This window comes from Crotalus tigris, unplaced genomic scaffold (assembly GCF_016545835.1).
Source record: "Crotalus tigris isolate CLP2741 ecotype Arizona unplaced genomic scaffold, ASM1654583v1 scf7180000018515.689212, whole genome shotgun sequence".
Lineage (NCBI taxonomy): Eukaryota > Metazoa > Chordata > Lepidosauria > Squamata > Viperidae > Crotalus > Crotalus tigris.
The window spans coordinates 537,682-556,944 of NW_024097050.1; the positions used below are offsets into that span (position 1 = coordinate 537,682).

Below are 19,263 nucleotides of genomic sequence, written 5' to 3' on the forward strand. Positions count from 1 at the left end.
TACTTTGCAAGGAAACATTCAACTGGCCAAAAAATACACTCAAAGACACACAGTGTGCTTTCATTATCATAGCTCTGTTCAGGCACACAATACTCACCCAAGAAAATTTGAAAAATATGTAAGGGACTACGAGCAATATCTACTATGTAGGAGCCCTGCCTCTTCAGTCCCTGACCTCTCCAGAATATTCTGAGATCTGAAAGGGCTTTTGATATGTCTTCACTCCAGTAGGAATAGAATTCTCACTGACAAACTCCACTGTTTTATCTACCAAGAAGCTGGAAAGTTTGGGTTTTTTTCATTACAGTATGTATAGCTACATCTCCTTGGAATCCAGCTGGATTCCTTGTGACTTCATGAACACAATGCTGTAGATTTCCTGTTAACAGAACGAATTTGTTTGCCATTGCTGCCTTCAGAGAAGTGTTTTTGATAACCTACAGACTTAAGATCTTCTCTTTAAATACCGACTGTGCAACTGTGCTGGGCTTCCAAGATCAGGCAAGACCAGGCATTTCTATGCTTTGGTCAAGCACAGATGGTTCATCAACGTGATTTCCTGCTCTCCAACAGAACAGAGACCCTATAAGTAAATAATTCGTTCTGACTACTGAACTTCATTTTTTTTCCAGTATGTAATAGAATGATGTGCACAGTAAAGCTCTAACAGAAAAAAGATTTACTTTCTAGGGTTTCAATATAGCCCATGCATGTCTGTTCAAAAAAATAAGGCTGACAGAGTACAGACTAGTTTTAATTATTTCATACATGGCTGCTGTTTCTCATTTTTCCTCCTTGCATAATCTACTCTGGATTTTTAATTCTAGAGGGAAACAGCTGACTCTCTCAAATATAACAAGTTCTCATAAGCTCTCTTAATTGAATAAAACAGTTCATTTGGGATTTCTGTCAGATTTTGTTTAGTTGGAAGGTTCATTTATTGCCAAGAACTTCTGATTTGTTCAACTATAGTAAAAAAAATGAAAAGAAAGGTGTTCATAATTTACACATTGTTTATTTATTTATTTATACTTTTAAAAATTAGCTGAATGACTGGGAGAAATCCATAAATATAGCCTGACTATATAAATGGTTCATAATAATGCTTTACTTCCACAGTTTTTGATAGAGATGTGTATTATTAAATGTTTTATATGATTCTTTTGAGCTATTCTTGTATAGCCATTATAATTTACAAAATACTCATAATTTTGTAAATGTAATGTAGCATACATAGATTGCAAATTGTCATTACATTGCATCAGAAATGCAAGCCTCTTATCTTAACTATTGTTTTTTCTTTTAATAAACATTCAGTCAGTTATGACCATCAAGACTTCCATTCAAATGCCAGTAAAAGCCACATTCCTCACAGCAGTCAGGGAAACTATCCATAGTCATGTAGATGAGCTCCCTCAGATATTAAGTACAATCTCCACAGCTTTCATGAAACTGTTCAGATATATCGATTGAGAACTAAATAAGTCATAAGATTAAAATGTTCCTGTTCCAACCAAGAGAAATCTAACCCCTGAGGCATTTCAAATTTAAATCCTTTACAGTTTATCTGAGGTGGTAAAAAATGTGACAATGGCCACTACGTTGATAACTTTAAAAGGGATTAGATAAATTAATGAAGGACTCATCTATCAAGGATTATTGGTCTTGAAAGCTCAATGTGACTTTTGACCTGTATTATTTCCTGCTGCAAGAAAATTCTATCTCTGTCACTTGTATGTGAACATCTTATCTAGGTGGCTAGGATGAGAAACAGGAGAATCTTTGTCTAATCCAAAAGGATTTTTTTTTTATGTACAGTCTTGTAAATTCTTGTGTACTTTTCTATAAGCTTTGGTAAAATGATTGCATTGGCTTTAGAAGGAAAGCAACCAAAGCCTTCTTACATTTTATCACTGGTATAAAGCTAAACTGTGAATCACAGCTGTGATTTTAAAATGCAAGAGAACCATTTATCCTAGCAAGGGATTTGATGTCAGTTTGCAACCAAAGTAAACAAATGCAATGTCTTTCAGATAACACAACTGCCACTACAAAGTCAGAAGATGGGCATTATGCAAGAACAGATTATGCAGGTAAGTAGTCCCACCAAAGGTAGACATGGTTTTTGAAAAGCAAGGAGAAAGTATATTTGAAAAAATGAAGTCTTCTTTCATTTCCCATGAGGGAAAAATGGGATTATCCTCAATAGGAATTCAAGCTTAAGTCAATGAATTGGAGCAATTACTATAACTACAGATAAAAACCCTTCTCATATTTCCATTCCCTCCCTCTAAAATTAATTGGTGAGATTGAGAAAGCTTGAAGACTTTACTTGGTTGCATAATATTTTCAAATTTCATCTACTCATCACCAAGTGTTATTAAAATGAATGGGTAAAATGGATTGAGAAGAAATGTAAAATTGGCTTTTTTTTTTTTTTTGCTCCAGTTGGAATTTAAATCTTGCAAACCAATTGTATTCTACCCAGCACCAGATGTGTTATACTTTTGCTCTTTGCTCCAAGAATTGACATGTATTTTATTTTATTTTGCTTTCATATACAAGAATACCTAGCTCTATTATAGTCTTCTTCTAACATTAAATCTGTGGAGGGCTGATGCTGAGAGAGCTTGGTTGAAAGAGACTCAATTGCTTTTAAACCTGGATCTTTCATGGGCTTTGATTTTTATGAACCATTATGGTTGTTATGTGTTATCAATGGACTACCTTTTAGATGAAAGAGAATGTAATGAAAGCACATGCAATATGTTTCTTGGGCTAAAATATGTTAGCCTTCAGAATAATTGTTCCCTTCCTTCAGTATTCTCCCAGGTACGTTTTTCTTATGTTTATGATATTTAAATCAATATAATGCAGTTCAAATACTTCATGATCAGGATAGCTCCCCTGCCAGATAAATACAGCAATTTAACAAAAAGTTAAAATAAATGAATCAGTTGATGTTACTGCTTTTAAGGTTGACACTCCTTTTCATCTTTAATGAGTGAAATCTCCCCACACCCCATTTTTGCTACTGCCAGCCTTCATCGGCATTCACATTCATCATGGTAGCATCCACTGTGTTTAAATTTCAATTTTAAAAAATTCAACATGTCACAAAGCTGGAACCAATAATTTCTTACAGCTCACTTCGACCAATTCTTTGATTCTAACCGACATAAACATTGCACCATACTTAAGTTATACTTGGATGCAAAGTTAATTAGGTATTTTAGAACAGTTTTTTTTAAAAAAAATAATGATAAATGGCTTTAATTTATTTGGAAACACCAACAAAATAATAACCTCAGCTTTTGCTTAATATAGCAGTTTGGAATATAATATATGTGTAAACGTTATTTAAAGTTTTATCAAACATTGTTTGATGAGGTAGTACCTTCAGTTTATTTTTATTTTTCAAATCTGCTTTACTAGGAAGATTAAGTTTTAAGGAGTCTTTAAAGGTTTGTGTAAATTTTAACAGCTTGACTTAAGGTTTGAGAATAGGAGTGCCAGGAGTGTAATCATTTTAAAAATAAGGCAAGAAAGGTATTTTTCTTTCCACTTGCAATTTTCTTCGAGATGAGTAAAAAAGATCTTAATGGAGGTTATGGCCTTGTTACACTAAAGAAGAAATGGTGAAGCATCTTTTATTTATTAAGATTTTATTGTCCTTACTTGACAGCAAAATGTTCCCTGCAATGTGAATTAAGACTAAGAAACGCCGGTACATACATAGTGAAACTTTTTAAAAACTGTTTTCTAATTTTGAAATATCTTTGCCTTATGAACACCTGATACTTTCTATATCAGGGGTATCAAACTGCCGGCCCACGGGCTGGTTTCATCATACCGGAGCCACGCCCACCCCATTGCCAGCAATGGCGAAAAAGCTCCGATACGCCGTGCAACATCACGTGACGTCGCAAGTTTGACATGTCTGCTCTATATGTTAAGGAACCAAGTTCATTATTGTAGCTTTCCCCTAATCCAGGGGTAGGCAACCCAAAACACTCAAAGAGCCACTTGGACCCGTTTCCCACCAAAAACAAAACACTGGGAGCCGCAAAACCCTTTTGATATCTAAAATGAAGATAACACTGCATATATCCTTTTTTACCTTTATTATAGGTGTGTGTATGTGTGTGTGTGTATGTGTATGTGTATATGTGTATACATACACACACACACACAGACACACATATACACATTAAAAATAAAAGTAAAAATATGACTCTTGGGAATATCCATACTATTAAAACAATGATCACCAAGAGAATGCTTTAAGAGAATAAAATTACATACACACACAGGTAAAAAAAGGATATATGCAGTGTTATCTTCATTTTAGATGTCAAAAGGGTCTCTCTCTCCCTCCCTCTCTATCTGCCCTTGGTCTGCCACTCCTCTTCCCCCACTCTCTCTCTCCCCTCTCTCTCTCTTTCTCTCTCTCTCTTTCTCCCCCCCCCTCCTATCTGCTGCTCACCTGGCAAGCTTCAAGCTGTTGTCCAACAACCTCCGGGTAGGCAACCTCGTCTCTTTTATGACTCATGGACTTCAACTCCCAGAATTCCTGAGTCAGCCTAGCTGGGCTAGCTAGCTCTCTCCTGCCCTTCCTGCTTCCTGCTTCCTGCAGAGACGCAGCAAAGGGAGGAGCTCCGCCCAGAAAGCTTTTCAGCTCCTCGGAGAACATGTGAGTACACTCTCTTTTACAAACACACACAACACACACACACACACAGCCAGACACACCCAGAGAGAGAGAGAGAGAAGCAGGGAAGTGCAATTGCCTCTCTCTGTCTCTGTCTCTCTCTGCAAAGGCAGAGGAGGCTGGGAGCCACAGGGGAAGGCTCAAAGAGCCGCATGCGGCTCCGGAGCCGCAGGTTGCCGACCTGTGCCCTAATCCGTTGGCTTCTAAATATTTTAGGACTAAAGGGACTTGCTCAGAATTCTGGGACATAAAATCTAAAGACATTTTGGACTATAGGTTAGGAAGACTGCATTATGATATCCCTTGAAAGAGAAATCCCATGGCTTTTATAAGGGGCATTGCCAAAGTGAAGCTCTGAAAAATTGTATATCCTTACCGGTGAGTCATTTTGTTTGATCACCACACAGCAAATGCAATTCTGTTAAATGTTATGCATGGCCTTGTGGTACTCAAAAGAGATTCTAGATTGGCTTTGTAGAATAATAAGGTTTTGACATGGATGTGGCCATAACTGCTTTGCAGAGATGTCCAAAACATTTTCACATCACCCTCTACCAATACCCAAACATTCCATTCCAACTTCAGGTGACCCAATGTTAAAGTGGGCGCTTTTGCTTTTATCAGACTTTATTCGATCTGAGATCAGAACAGCCCATTTCAGACACAAAGGTTTTTGGTCAGGATTCAGGATTCCTGAATCAGAAAAAGTTAGTCCCAAATGCTTTGCAGACTTCTAGTTCTTTGTTCATTCACTTGGAACTGAGTGATGTATGGGGCGGGTGAGAATGGCTTTTCATCTTTATATAGCTTCAGCGGCATCAGCTGCTCCAGGTGAAAGAGAAACGTGTTATGGCTTCAACCCAAGCACATTTTCACCACCTCCCTTCCACTCCACCTCCTGTTCTTTGTTTATAGCCATGGGAAAAAGAAAAAAGATCCAAATCAAGCACACATCTGGAAAAGGAACCAATGTGGCTATGAAGTGATCTTCACCCTCTAAAAACAAGCAGAGGCAACCCTGAAGTGATGGGTGGCAGAGGGAGTGAAGTTGGGAAAGGAAAGCCAATGTTTTACAGCAACCTAGTTTTTTCAAAGAGAAGAGAGAATGAATTAGTGTCCTGGTAGACTTGAAATAGCAAGGGGAAATATAAGTCAAGAGGATAACTTGTCAGCAGATCCCTTCGCTGTGCTTTTGCTGGCATCAGCAGAAGACACCTCCACCAGCAGTGCCCTATATAAAGTTAGGTAAGGCAGAACTGAAAGTTCTTCTATAAGAACTTATTTTGTTCAACAATTCTGAAAGAGAACTACACATATGTAGTCACACGCAAATACTCATACCTTGTAGTTAGAAAATTAGATTTCCCAAGCTTTAGCAATAGGGAAGTTGGTCAGATAAGCTGACCAAGCTTTAAAAATATAGCTATCATGGAATTTATAAAAACTTTCAGGAAAATTAATGTGTGAGTGGGAATGATTTTTTAAAAACTTGTTACTGCTGAGTTGTGAAATGTGTTAGGTTCATAAAGATTAGGATATTGCAGAAATCCATCCTCTATTTTCAATCCATTGATCTTCTCAAGGTCAGTGGGTAACTGAGCTCAGCACTATATGAATTGAAAGAGACTCAGCCGCTCACACTACCTAAATGAGAAATATAAGTAACAAAATGATTACTTTAAATGTTATTACTTTAAACCATCTCGACTCGTGACCTTGGTTTTTAAATTGTACAAACTCATACACCATTGATTCCTTCATGTTTGTTTGTTTAAAAAATCATATGTTTCAGCAAACTCCAGTACTGTATATGAAAAGCCTTAAACTTTGGCTAACTTAAAAACAAAACCAAATTTGTGCAGTCTTCCAGAGCGTGATGTTTCTCTTTGTTTGTGAAACAGCAAATTATAGCATGGTGTTAGATCCCAAACAAACTAATTACCAGTAAATGAGAATATTATAGCACAGGTGGTCCTCAACTTACGACCACAATTGAACTCAGAGCTTAAATTGCTAAATGAGAAATTTAAGTGAGTTTTGTCCCATTGTATAACTTTTCTTGCCACATTTGTTAAATAAATCCCTCCAGGTGTTAAATTAGTAGCACGGTTGTTAAATGAATCTGGCTTCCTCATGTTCAATGCCAACCAGTAATGTTTGTAGAAGGGCACTCAGTGAACCATAAGAAAAGTTTTGGTAGATTGTATGCAACCACCAGGCTTCAGTTTATACAGTAATTTGCAGAGATTACTGTTAACTTTGTGCAAATTTTACATAAGAATAACTTGGCAATTACAATAGATTCTCCATGCAAGATATTTTGCCTTTTATAAGCATCTCCTATAAAGGAAGGAAAAACACATATATTCCTATGCTATGGTCAAAGGGATCCAGGGGAAATCATCAGAATTATATATCAGAATTCTCTTTGTGTATTGAAATGGGCCTAGAGCAGGGGTAGGCAACCTTGGCTCTTTTATGACTCGTGGACTTCAACTCCCAGAATTCCTGAGCCAGCTATGCTGGCTCAGGAATTCTGGGAGTTGAAGTCCACGAGTCATAGAAGAGCCAAAGTTGCCTACCCCTGGCCTAGAGGATCAGCTGTCTTATGTATTTTTATGCATTCTTTTGTCAAGACTTAATAAAGGTTTGAAATACCCAAATAAGTAGTAGATATACAAGTCTGGTATAAATATTGAGTATTCCTTCTTTGTTTATTTTTCCATATTCTAAGATTCTTATGAAGAAATAGTAATTGTCACATCTTAGAGAAATCTGGCTGCAGCTTCATTGATTGCTAGGGAGAAGCAATAACCTCCTGAAATTGAAGTTTGGGTAGACGTTTGGGAAGAGCCAAAATCAGATGGAAGGCAATAAGATTTCAATTGTACTATTATGTAATACAAGGTCTTCCTTGTTCCTCACGACTAAGCTTTTACCTTCAAAGTACGGTAATGATTCAATAAAATAGCCAACTACCCAACAGCTGCCACCTGGTTCTAATCCAGAAATCTCTGAAGCATTAATATATTCGAGATGTTCTGTCATTGCATAACACTTTCCAAAAAGTATTAACATCTCCAGCCTTTTCCAACGCACCCATTAGCCATGATTCTGGCAAACAAGCCAAAAAAAAAAGGAAAAGAAGTCCTTGAAGCACATTAGTACAATTGCATGCACAACTCACCAATAAATCTGAAAAATCGCCCACTCAAGAACTTGCCATTATTTAGGAGTTCTAATCTCCAATTCTAACCTCCGCTGTGCTTCTAATTACAAAGCTGTGGAATCTGTGACTCTCTGGATGATACGGACTTCAGCTCCACTGCTTCTCACAATTAGTTCTGTTGGCTGGAGCTGCTTGGAGCTGTAGATAAGCAACATCTGGAGGGTCAATTTTTTCTCAATTCTCCTTTATGAAGCGGTCTCCTGAAAGTTGGAGGCATTTATTTTGAAAGCATCTAGAACACTTCTTCCAAACTATAAGTCAAGTAGCAATAAAATTCAAGTTCATTATAAGTTCATCCCTGGATTTTGGATACACACACACACACACACACACACACACACACACACACACACACACACACAGCATGCTGTTCTGCTTTCCTGAAGTGCTATCTTGACAATATGTAGAGATTATTTTACAGATTCTGTCTGCAGTCTTTGGCCCAGTTGGTTTTAATGGGGCCCTACTTATGGACATTCATGCCCTGCTCACCTCCCAGTTGGACGATTGCAATGTGTTCTATAAGGGGCTGCCCCTGAAAATTATCTGGAATATTTCAGCTGATGCAAAATGCAATTATGGGTGTTTCTGGTAGAGTGTACATTACCCTTCTGCTATGCAACCTGTATTAGTTACCAGCTTGTTTCTGGGTTCAGTTCAAGGGGCTGGTGTTGACCTTTAAAGCACCTCATGGCATGGGACCTGGTTATTTGAGGGACCATTTCCTGATTTCCTCTGCCCATCCCACCAGATCCAACAGAATGGGTAAAGTATGGGTTCCTTCGTCTAGGGAGCTACATTTGGTGGGCCCAAAGTGGGTGGACCTTATCTACTGTGGCTCCTTCATTATGGGATCTTCCTCCACCCCCACCCCCACCCCCACCCCCCAGAGATGAAGTTGCTGAGCTTTCTAAGGTGCCTCAAGATATAGGTCAAGGGACCCCAGAGTATGAGTGAACGTGTGAGTCGGCTTCATTATGATTAACGCCCCTCTGTTATTCCCTTTTCCTGTTTTAGTTCTGCTTTTATAATTGTTAATCTCTTCTAATAATCTTTATATAATGGTTTTAGGTAATTATTGTTTTGCTTATTTTACTGTTATTGTATGCTGCCTAGTGTCATTCTCATCTAAATGTTATTTAAATGTTATTAATAATAAATAATATTTAAATGTTATTAATAATAAATAAATAATGCCTCTTACCTTATTAATAAGGTAAGCAAATGTGAACAAATAGCATTTTCCATTCAGTAGCCTCTTGGAAACACTGGTTTAAGTTTACATACAATAATTGTATAAAGATGTTCAAAGCAGAGGGCTGGGGTGCTAGTTCACTAGCTGTTGCCCCACCAGCTCGTCCTCCTCCTTTTTCTTTCTTTAACTGAGTTTGCTGAACTCAGAGTTTCAAAGCAGACTAAAGCAGATGGGAATGGTGTCCTCTGAAAAATACAAAATATATAACTGAGACCACACTGGGCTAGATCTACAAGTATTGTAACAGTTTTGTTTTAAAAGGGCTTCAAAGGAAAGGATTTCCACTCAAGCTTTAATTCAGACATGTCAAACTTGCAACGTCATGTGACGTTGCGCAACATATTGGGATGGTTTTGCCATTTCCGGCAATGGGGTGGGCGTGGCTTCCAGATGACACGTCCGGCCCATGGGCCGGCAGTTTGACACCCCTGCTTTAGTTGAAAAAAATCAAAAATTTTATTACATTGTGTTAGATAGTTCCTATTTAGAAAATTGCAAGGAAGAGCCTACCCTGTTTATAAAATTGCCATCAATTCTATACTGTAAATACATAGGAAAAGCTTATGTTCTGTGCTAATAACCAACATTTTGTGAGGGTTTCTTTTAAGTTCATTTATAATTCTTCCATTCATTAATTTAGACCCTGCTTTACATCCATCTAGTTCATTCTACTTATGTAGAGACATGATTTTGTAGTGAATGAACAATGAAATGAAAATGCTTGATTTGTTGACCATGACATTGCTGGAAATACTTATTTCTGCAAATACATTGATCTCAGTGAAAAATAAACAAGGGGAAATGAAGGTTCCAGCTTGTAGCCCTGTTATTGGTATGAGCAACATAATAAATAAATTGCTGGCTTGAGCTGTTACATTGTCGCCAGTCTCCCAGAAAAATGCGAGTCTTAGAAATAAATTAAAATGTCAAACCTGTTCATGCTTTGGGGCAATGAAGTGGAGGCAGTGGTGGGATTCAAATATGTGAACAACCGGTTCTCTGTGTGGATGCCGCTTCCGGAAGTCCATTCTGGGCCTGAGCAACAAAAATTTAGCTACTTGTTCTGCCGAACTGGTGCAAACCGGCTGAATCCCACCACTGGGTGGAGGCCAGGAGAAATTTAGCAATACATGTTTTTCCCTTTTGTGATTTACATTAGGGAAGGTTCATTAAAACAGCTTGTGATAAACTGTGGTTCAGAGTTTTACATATACATACATACATACATACATACACACACAAACACACAGTAGATATACACATGCATACACACACACACACACACACACACACACACACACACATTCCTCTACTACTAGTGTGCTTTACTTGTTTTCCTATAATACCACATAGCCAGTCATCTGTGACATTATGTTATGTTAGCAGCAGACGGCTATGAAGAAACACAGAAATTGTATTTGCAGTGCGAATAAAGGTTTTGTAGAGAAAAACCCTGAGCTGGCATGAACCAATTCGGCACTTTTATGCCCCAGTTCATAAATATATCATGCATCATTTATATTTCTTTCTGCTTATTTGAAATTCAGATATCCCTGTCCCAGAGTAAATTAGAGGCTTTTTAATGCTCAGTAATCCCTTTCTTAGTCCCTTTACCAATGCTCAGAATAGTGTCTCTGCCAGACTCAATAGGATAAATTAGCTTAAATAAGATGCCATCTTCATTATAAAATAAATTTGGGGAAAAAAGAGAGAAAGAGAGAGAGAGATTTTCCATCTTGCACAGGCCACTTAATCCCACAGGGTTTAATTATGTGCACTGGTGTTTTTCCTACATTTTAAAGCAAGCTTTTCAAAATAAATAAATAATCTTTGTATCATGGGATTGCTGTAACTAAAGAGAAATACCGTAAAAAGAAATGAATTCTAATTAGAAGTAGATTTTTTTTCACTTTCCATTTCATTTTTTTTTAATCATTTGATTTTACTTTGCCTTTCACCTGCTTTCTGATTTTATACAGAGAATTCTTATAATTTATTTTGGACACAGCACAGGTACCGCATGTTCCCCCATCTCCCTTCCATTTGTAGAAATCCCCCTCTGATCCTCACCCTTAATTTAAGAAGCACAACTGGTCCTAATACTGATTTTTTTAAAAAAAAATAAGTTGCTACACAGAATGGCATCATGTATTTTTAGTTGCCAAATAACGGGGCATTGATTTCACTTATATAAGAACTGGAGATAGTTCTAGGGAATAGAGAAAGAGAGTCATATTTCCCCATTTAATATTTGTTCAGCTTGCTGTACATAAGGGGTGGGCAGCTTGGAGTCTTCCAAATGATGCTGAAATATCGCTCGCAGAAGCTCCAGTCAGCCAGCCAGCCAGCCAGCCAGCCAGCGATGAGGAATACTGGGTGTTTCAATGCAGACCTCACTAGAGAGTCCACATTACTGATCCTGGCTGTCTATTATGTTCCCTGTTCACATGACATGACACGACACCTGCATGCATTCAGCAGTGCTGAAATGCATGTAATGATGCATTACAATACCTTTAAGAACTTTGCGCCCTGTGCGAAAACACAGAATATTGATGGGCTGGGAAAGGAACAGATGAGTTGTGATGGGAAAGATACTTCAGTTTCACAGTCTTCTTCAACACCACACACAGTGTTGTCCCTCTTTCCCCCCCCCCTCTAAAAATCCATGGGCCCTGAAATAGCATGGGGAAAGAAAAGAATAGTTGCTACTTCATTGTTGTACACAACCCAAAATCCCTGTCCATGAGATAGGTGGTTATACAAATTTTACTAGTTAATAAATAAAAACTGGTCTAATTTACCAGAAATCATAAAAGCAAATATATGATGTGATATGCCCCTGCAGAAGCAGTGGGGGAGACTTTTGGCAATACAGAATTTTCCCACAGAGAGACCAGGATGTAGAAGCTGCACAGGACCGAGCTAAATGGAGGAGGGGGGAAGAGGTTCAGGGTAGCCACAATGAAGAATTTCTGAGGATATGTCTAGTACAGACTTGGGCATTTTACGCCCCCCAGCGCACATCCGGCCCTTTCGTTGTCCGTGTCTGGCCCACATGAGGTCAACTGGAAATTAGAAATTAAATATAAATAAGAGTACAACATGCACACAATTGAGTTCAGCCTATCAGTTTGGACCTCCACAACAGTCCGTTTCTCATGTGGTCACTTGGGAAAACCAATTGCCCACCCCCGATCTAATAAGTTAGAAGGTTGTAGCTTGAGTTTGGCAAGATTCTCTCCATTAGATTTAAGCCGATAAAGGATCAAACTCGATTGGATCTTGTAATCATGTCTCTGGGTTTAGGTCTAATAAATATCACAGTGGCTTTTTATGCTGGCTATTATCTTTATATAGAAGTTATGATTTGGGTCAGATTCTCATGACCCAGAGCTGTGCAATTACAGTTCCTATTTTAAGAATACATCAAGATCAGATCTCCAATGCACCTATTTCCTTCTGATTATTATTGGTAAAATTACACCATATTTTTAAAATCAGGGCTTAAATGGAAAGTTGCCAGGGCTTGGCCTATATTTTTCTGGCCTTTTTTATTTTAATCACAATGTTGGCTTGGGATGTAAGCAGTGACTGTAGTGCTTATTCTAAAGACATCATGGCTGTGTAAATTTTTCACATTTTTTATTTTGCATGAAATATACAGGTAGTCTTTGACTTAAGACCAGTCAGCTAGTGACCAGTCGAAGTTGTAATTGACCTCCATAAGGATACATATGACCAGTTCCAAAGTACTGATGGCCAACATCACCACAGTCATGTGTCATCATTTCAGGCACTCAGCATTTCTGGCCCACATTTCTGGTCCTTCCCAGCATCCCTCAGTCATTTGACCACATTTTATGGCATTTTTGCTGAAAACTGGCAATTACTTCTGGTTTTCATCAAAACCAACTCATAGCAAATAATTGGTTCGCTTAATGATTGCAACATTTGCTTTACAGCGTGGCATTCACTTAATGACTGATGCAAAAATGACTGTAAAATTGAGTTATTCAAGTGTGTGTGTGTGTGTGTGTGTGTGTGTGTGTGAGAGAGAGAGAGAGAGAGAGAGAGAGAGAGAGAGAGAGAGAGAGCCATTTTCCAGTTGTCAGGATTTACAACTATAATGGGCAGGCTCCATGATTGTGCCTGACCATCCAGCTTGTGCATGAATTATGTTGTCATTAATAGTTACTTGGGTTACAACAGGGGTGTCAAACTGCCAGCTCATGGGCCGGATGCATCATAGTGAAACTGCACCCACCCCATTGCCGGCAATGGAAAAAAAGTTGCGATACGTCACGACCCGTCACGTGACGTTGGGAGTTTGACCCCTCTGGGTTAGAAAGTACTTGTGTTTCACTAGAGGGCAATGTTTTTTAACCCATGTCTTCCTACACAAATTGACCCTTAATCCTCTAAAATCTACCAGACCTGTAACCTGTCGGGTAAGGGATGTGTATTCTGTTTCATAGAGGGAAAGGAGCCTAAACAATTTCCGGAGGAGAATCATCTATTTAAAGGTGCTACTTGAATGAAGGGCAGTCCGTTCGAAGACTAAAAATCTTAACAGAGCTGAGCAAGAACCTGATGTTGCTTAGTAACAGTGAATATCTGGGCAGCAGTCCTACAGTCCCAGCTGGACTCAGCTGTACTATGGCATAACGTGCTATAATTACACTATGGTCATGATTTCTGCATAAAAGACACCAAATTGGTCATAATACTTTAGTCCCTGAAACAAAAATGCCTCCATTGACCTAAGCAAGTCTAAACCTTAGAAACATTGTGTATCACAAATACATGATAACATGTTGACCTTGGATACTGAAAACTAACTTTACATCTCTGATCAGGCAAATCCTTTGTCAACTGGCTTGAGGTACATGTCCAAGTACTCAAGAGCAGAAAAGGTCCATCCGAAGCACCTCTGCAAAAGGGCAGGTTGAAAACACTGTTAACAGGTTCTCTGAAGAGAACAGGCTGTAGCCTACATGTTCCATGATCAGTGACAGCTTATTTCCAAAAGTTATCAGCTGACTGAATTAGAACGTAGACCTATTGTGACAAGTTTTATCAGCTCGTCAGTATTACATAAAAGGAAGACATGTTTCTGACTTGATAAAAAAGAGAGAAAGAAGAAGAAGAAAAAGAAATCCCATAAGTCTTTTAATCTTTCTCTTTTACATCAGAAATTTAAAGCTATGTGTGTTATTCATCAAAAACACCACTTCCCAAGAGTATTTCCATTTACAGTTCCATTTAATAATAGAAGTGTGGGTCTCTTGAGTGAAGATGAGGCTAGATTAAATAAGAATCAAGGAAATTAAGCCAAATCTGCAGCCAAAGACTGGAGATAAAGCTGTTTGAGGAAACCACAGCATTATTTTGCTTTATAAAATTATCATTTTTGTTGCATTTTAACTGAGGACTGTGGAAAGGTCTCTCAAAGACTCATCTTCCTAAAATAAACCAGACAAGTTATTATAGTAATTGTTCCCACTTTCCATTTTCTGTCCTTGTTTCCTCTCTTTTCAAAGCCTTGGTTACAAGGCAAAAATATCACCTCACTCAATTTACTATTAATAGGAATCTCAATCACAGGTTTCCCCAGGCTGATACCTGACAACAGTGTTGGAACTACAGTTTTCAGAATTCCTAATCAAGAATTATTACACTAGCTGGGGATTATAAGAGTTTATGTCACAATACTCCTGGAAGTTATCTGGAAACACTGTTCATTATAATGTCCTAACTACTTTCACTACTCTGAATGCTAAAGTTTCACAATTGGTCAATTCACAGTTACAACGGCCATGGAAAAAGTTCTTTATGACCTTTACTCTTAACAACCATTTCACATATATTGATAAAGTTAGATTTGCTAGATGAGCCATAGTGGCACAGTGGTTAGAGTACAGTATTGCAGGCTAACTTTGCCCATAGCCAGGAGTTCGATCCCGACCGGCTCAAGGTTGACTCAACCTTCCGAGGTTGGTAAAATGAGGACTCAGATTGTTGGGGGCAATATGCCGACATTGGTAACCTGCTCAGAGAGTGCTGTAAAGACTATGAAGCGGTATATAAGTCTAAATTCTATTGCTATTTGTTTAATGACCAAGTGATTCACTTAATGACTGCAGAGATTTGTTTTATGTCCATGGTAAAATGGTTGTAAAATTGGATCTCATCATGTAAGTTTCTATAAAATAAGGTTCTACATTTAGGCAAGAAAAACCAAATGCACAGGTATAGTATAGGTGGTACCTTGCTCAATAGTAGCAACTATGAGAGGGATCTTGGAGTCCTGGTGGACAATCACTTAAAGATGAACCAGCAGTGTGTTGCAGCTGCCAAAAAGCCAACACAGTGCTAGGTTGCATTAACAGAGGGATAGAATCAAGATCACGTGAAGCGTTAATACCACTTTATAAAGCCTTGGTAAGGCCACACTTGGAATACTGCATCCAGTTTTGGTCAATACGATGTAAAAAAGATGCTGAGACTCTAGAAACTAGAGTACAGAGAAGAGCAACAAAGATAATTAGGGGACTGGAGGCTAAAGAATATAAGGAATGGCTGTTGGAATTGGGAATGTCTAGTTTAATGAAGAGAAGGACGAGGGGGGACATGATAGCAGTATTCCAATATCTCAAGGGTTGTCACAAAGAAGAGGCAGGACAAGAAGCAATGGATGGAAACTAACCAAGGAGAGAAGCAACCTAGAACTAAGGAGAAATTTCCTGACAGTTAGAATAATTAACCAGTGGAACAACCTGCCTCCAGAAGTTGTGAATGCTCCAACACTGGAAGTTTTTAAGAAGAGATTGGACAGCCATTTGTCTGAAATGGTAGGGGGTTGGACTAGATGACTTCCAAGGTCCCTTCCAACTCTATTGTTGCTGTTGTTGTTGTTATTATCAACTTACAAACACCCTAACTTACAACAGAAATTCAGGCCCCATTATGATCATAAGTCAAGGATTACCTGGAATATAAATGTGGATAAAGAAGATACAGCCTTGTTTGTTTTGGATCTCCAAATTTTGTACCCTGATTTTTGTTTCTGTGTCAAACAATTGAAATAATAATTACATATTTGTATTGGTCCAATATTCTGATTCTACCTAGGGTTATTTTCATGATTTCCAGTGTGTTTTTCCCCTGACATTCCTGCCCTTGTATGGATGTAGTTTTTCACATTGTTTTGTGCATTATTCTAAAACTATTTTCTGTAGATGGGAAACACAGTGCCTAGCAACACAAGTAATAATGTCTGCTGGCAAGCACAATTCTGGGTACGATTTTTGGATAGAGGTTTTATGCCTTTAACAACCACATGACAGTCAGAAATCACTGCAGCATGATGAAATGACAACCCTACAGATACAATAAAGGCCAAGAAGTGGTGGATGGCAACGGCGAGGACTGAGTTTCCGATATTTGAACAACCAACCAATTCTTTGGCTACAAGCTTATTATAAATCTATGTAGGAAGTCATCAACACCGATTTTAAAAAGTAAACTTAAGAGTCCATAGATTAATGACAATGCCGCCTAAGGTATCACTAACATATTCAGTGCTCCTTGCATTAGTAATATACTGTATGTAAATCCGTAGATTTGCCTCACATGATCTGATTAGCTTGTTCCATTATATCTTTGGCCTTAAATGTGATTTTTTAAAAAAAAAATGTTTAATTTAATCGTGAACATTTTGAATTGTTATTACAAAAGTGACACATCAATGACTTTCCAATTCCAAGAAGATGACAGAGGTTATGAAAAGGTCCCTCACCCCACCCTCTCTGCTTTTCCTTCTTTGCCGGTCTTCCTCACTTCAGATAAGACAGTGATTTCAAGGAGGGGGGTGGTATTTAAAATATGATCATCCATTACTCTATTCATTTCTTGCTCCTGTGGATTGTTTTAACAATTTTAAATATGGCATAACTGAAGTAAGAAACCAGAACTCTAGAAGATTATCTTCTCAGCTCCAGGCATACACATAAAACATATTGTTTCGCTCCTAATTACTGCTGTTTCCAAGCAGTGCTCACATTGCTAAGAATTTAACCTCTTGAAAAAGCACACCAGACAAATAGGACAGTAAAAATGGAATACTCAGAATAATATTGTCAGTTTACCTCCTTTTGTAATAGAACAGGGTGCTGAGAAAGGTCTACAGAGCAGAATCTAAAACAATTTTGAAGACGATATTCATAAACCAAAGGCACTAATACTTCAATTAAATCAGTTTGAGATTTGGATTAGAGATCTACGGTCATGGCCAAATTTAATTGAAAAGTAACTTGTGGGGGGAGGAGTTGAAGTTGACAAAGGCACAAATGAAGACTGTAGATTAACGCCTTGATTTTTATCCTGTATATGCAGAGCAGCTGGAGCCCATATGTATGGGCAAACAGCCTTTGAAGCAGCGGTGCAAGCCTTACAAAGGATGCAGCTGTTTTAATGCTTCAAGGAAAGCTGCTTCACTCACCTTCACATATTTTTCCGAAGGACCTCATTTCATAGTCTTTGCTGCACAACCTGTCATTCATTCTCAACGCTACAGTTTTGTCCCAATTTTCTTTGACATTTGAGATAATGTATTTTACCAGGTGCTCATATGGGGTTTTGTCTATAGCTTGTAGTTTTGGGTACAATTCTGGAATTGCACTGCTTTCAATCATGCAGAACCCAGGCTGTTGAATGAATTGCTTTTGCTCAGGAGCAAAATTATCCCTCTAGCACTTCTGCATGCGTGTCAGTCAAAATGTTGTATTTCCCCCAAAGTCTTCACTTTGAGTAGAAAACTGATCTATGTGCTGCTTAAAAAGTGGTAAATTTCTGAGGTCCCCATGGCCTTCATGTCATATAGTGTTCTATCCTATTAGGTTGTCTACAGTTAGGAACAATTCAGGTTTGGTTCATAGGTCTTAATGAGAGCATTAAGGAGAATTCCTATAACCTTCCTTTGTTAGCTTTTGAAACCTGCATTTGTTTGATTGATTGTGTCATCTTGTTAGAAGTGGAAGCTCACATTTTCCTGGGCGACATTGCCAGTATCAATCAGCAGTGAGCAGAAAGCGTATCTGCTACAAAACCTAGTTGTTCTCTGTGTTTACAAAGAAAATGAAATAAGTACCAAAGTGGAGCTGTTACTATTTCCTTCCCAAACCCATACTTTGAGAGAAGTATCCGGGGGAGTACATATATTTATGGTGATAGTAAATGAGTACACCATAAAGTGTTCGAAAGAGTGAGGGTAAGCATACAGATAGTTCTCGACTTGCAACTATAATTTGGACCAGAATTACCATTGCTAAGCAAGGCAGTTGTTAAGTGAGCCACATCTGATTTTGCGACCTTTGTTGCCAGATTTGCCAAGCAAATCATTGCAGTTGTTAAGAGAATCATGTACTTGTTAAGGCAATCTGATTTCCCCCATTAATTTTGCTTGTCAGAAGCTGGATGGGTTAGGTCACAAATGGCAATCACATAACCCCAGCATGTTGCAACTATCGTAAATATATGTTGGTTGCCAAGTGCCCAAATTTTGATCATGTGACTGTGGGGATGATATAAGTATGAAGACTGATGTCACTTTTTTCAATGCTACTGTTAACGTCAAAAGGTCTCTAAATGAATGGATATAAGTCAAGGATTATCTGTAATAAAATAGATCTTAAATGTAAGAAAATATGAGTTATGAAACTGTATGTAGCAGATGTGCCCATGGCTCCAAATGCAAAGCCTGTTTTTTTAAAAGCTAGAATTTGCACTGAGAGTGATCATGATGATCATGATGAAGTTGGAAAGGACCTTGGAGGTCATCTAGTCCAACCCCCTGCTCAGGCAGGAAACCCTATACCATTTCAGATAAATGGCTGTCCAGTCTCTTCTTAAAAACTTCCAGTGTTGGAGCACCCACAACCTCTGGAGGAAGGTTGTTCCACTGATTAATTGTTCTAACAGTCAGAAAATTTCTCCTTAGTTCTAGATTGCTTCTCTCTTTGGTTAATTTCCATCCGTTGCTTCTTGTCCTGCCTTCAGGTGCTTTGG

At 38.2% G+C, this 19,263-nt stretch overlaps 1 protein-coding gene across 1 annotated transcript in view; it reads left to right on the forward strand.

The window, feature by feature from the left end:
* Nucleotides 1–19,263, forward strand: part of TMEFF2 (transmembrane protein with EGF like and two follistatin like domains 2) — a 281,771-nt gene that overhangs the window by 220,482 nt on the left and 42,026 nt on the right. The window contains exon 7 of the mRNA XM_039353324.1: nucleotides 2,034–2,093. Within this exon, the coding sequence (XP_039209258.1) occupies nucleotides 2,034–2,093 (60 nt within the window). The remainder of the gene's footprint in view (nucleotides 1–2,033; nucleotides 2,094–19,263) is intronic.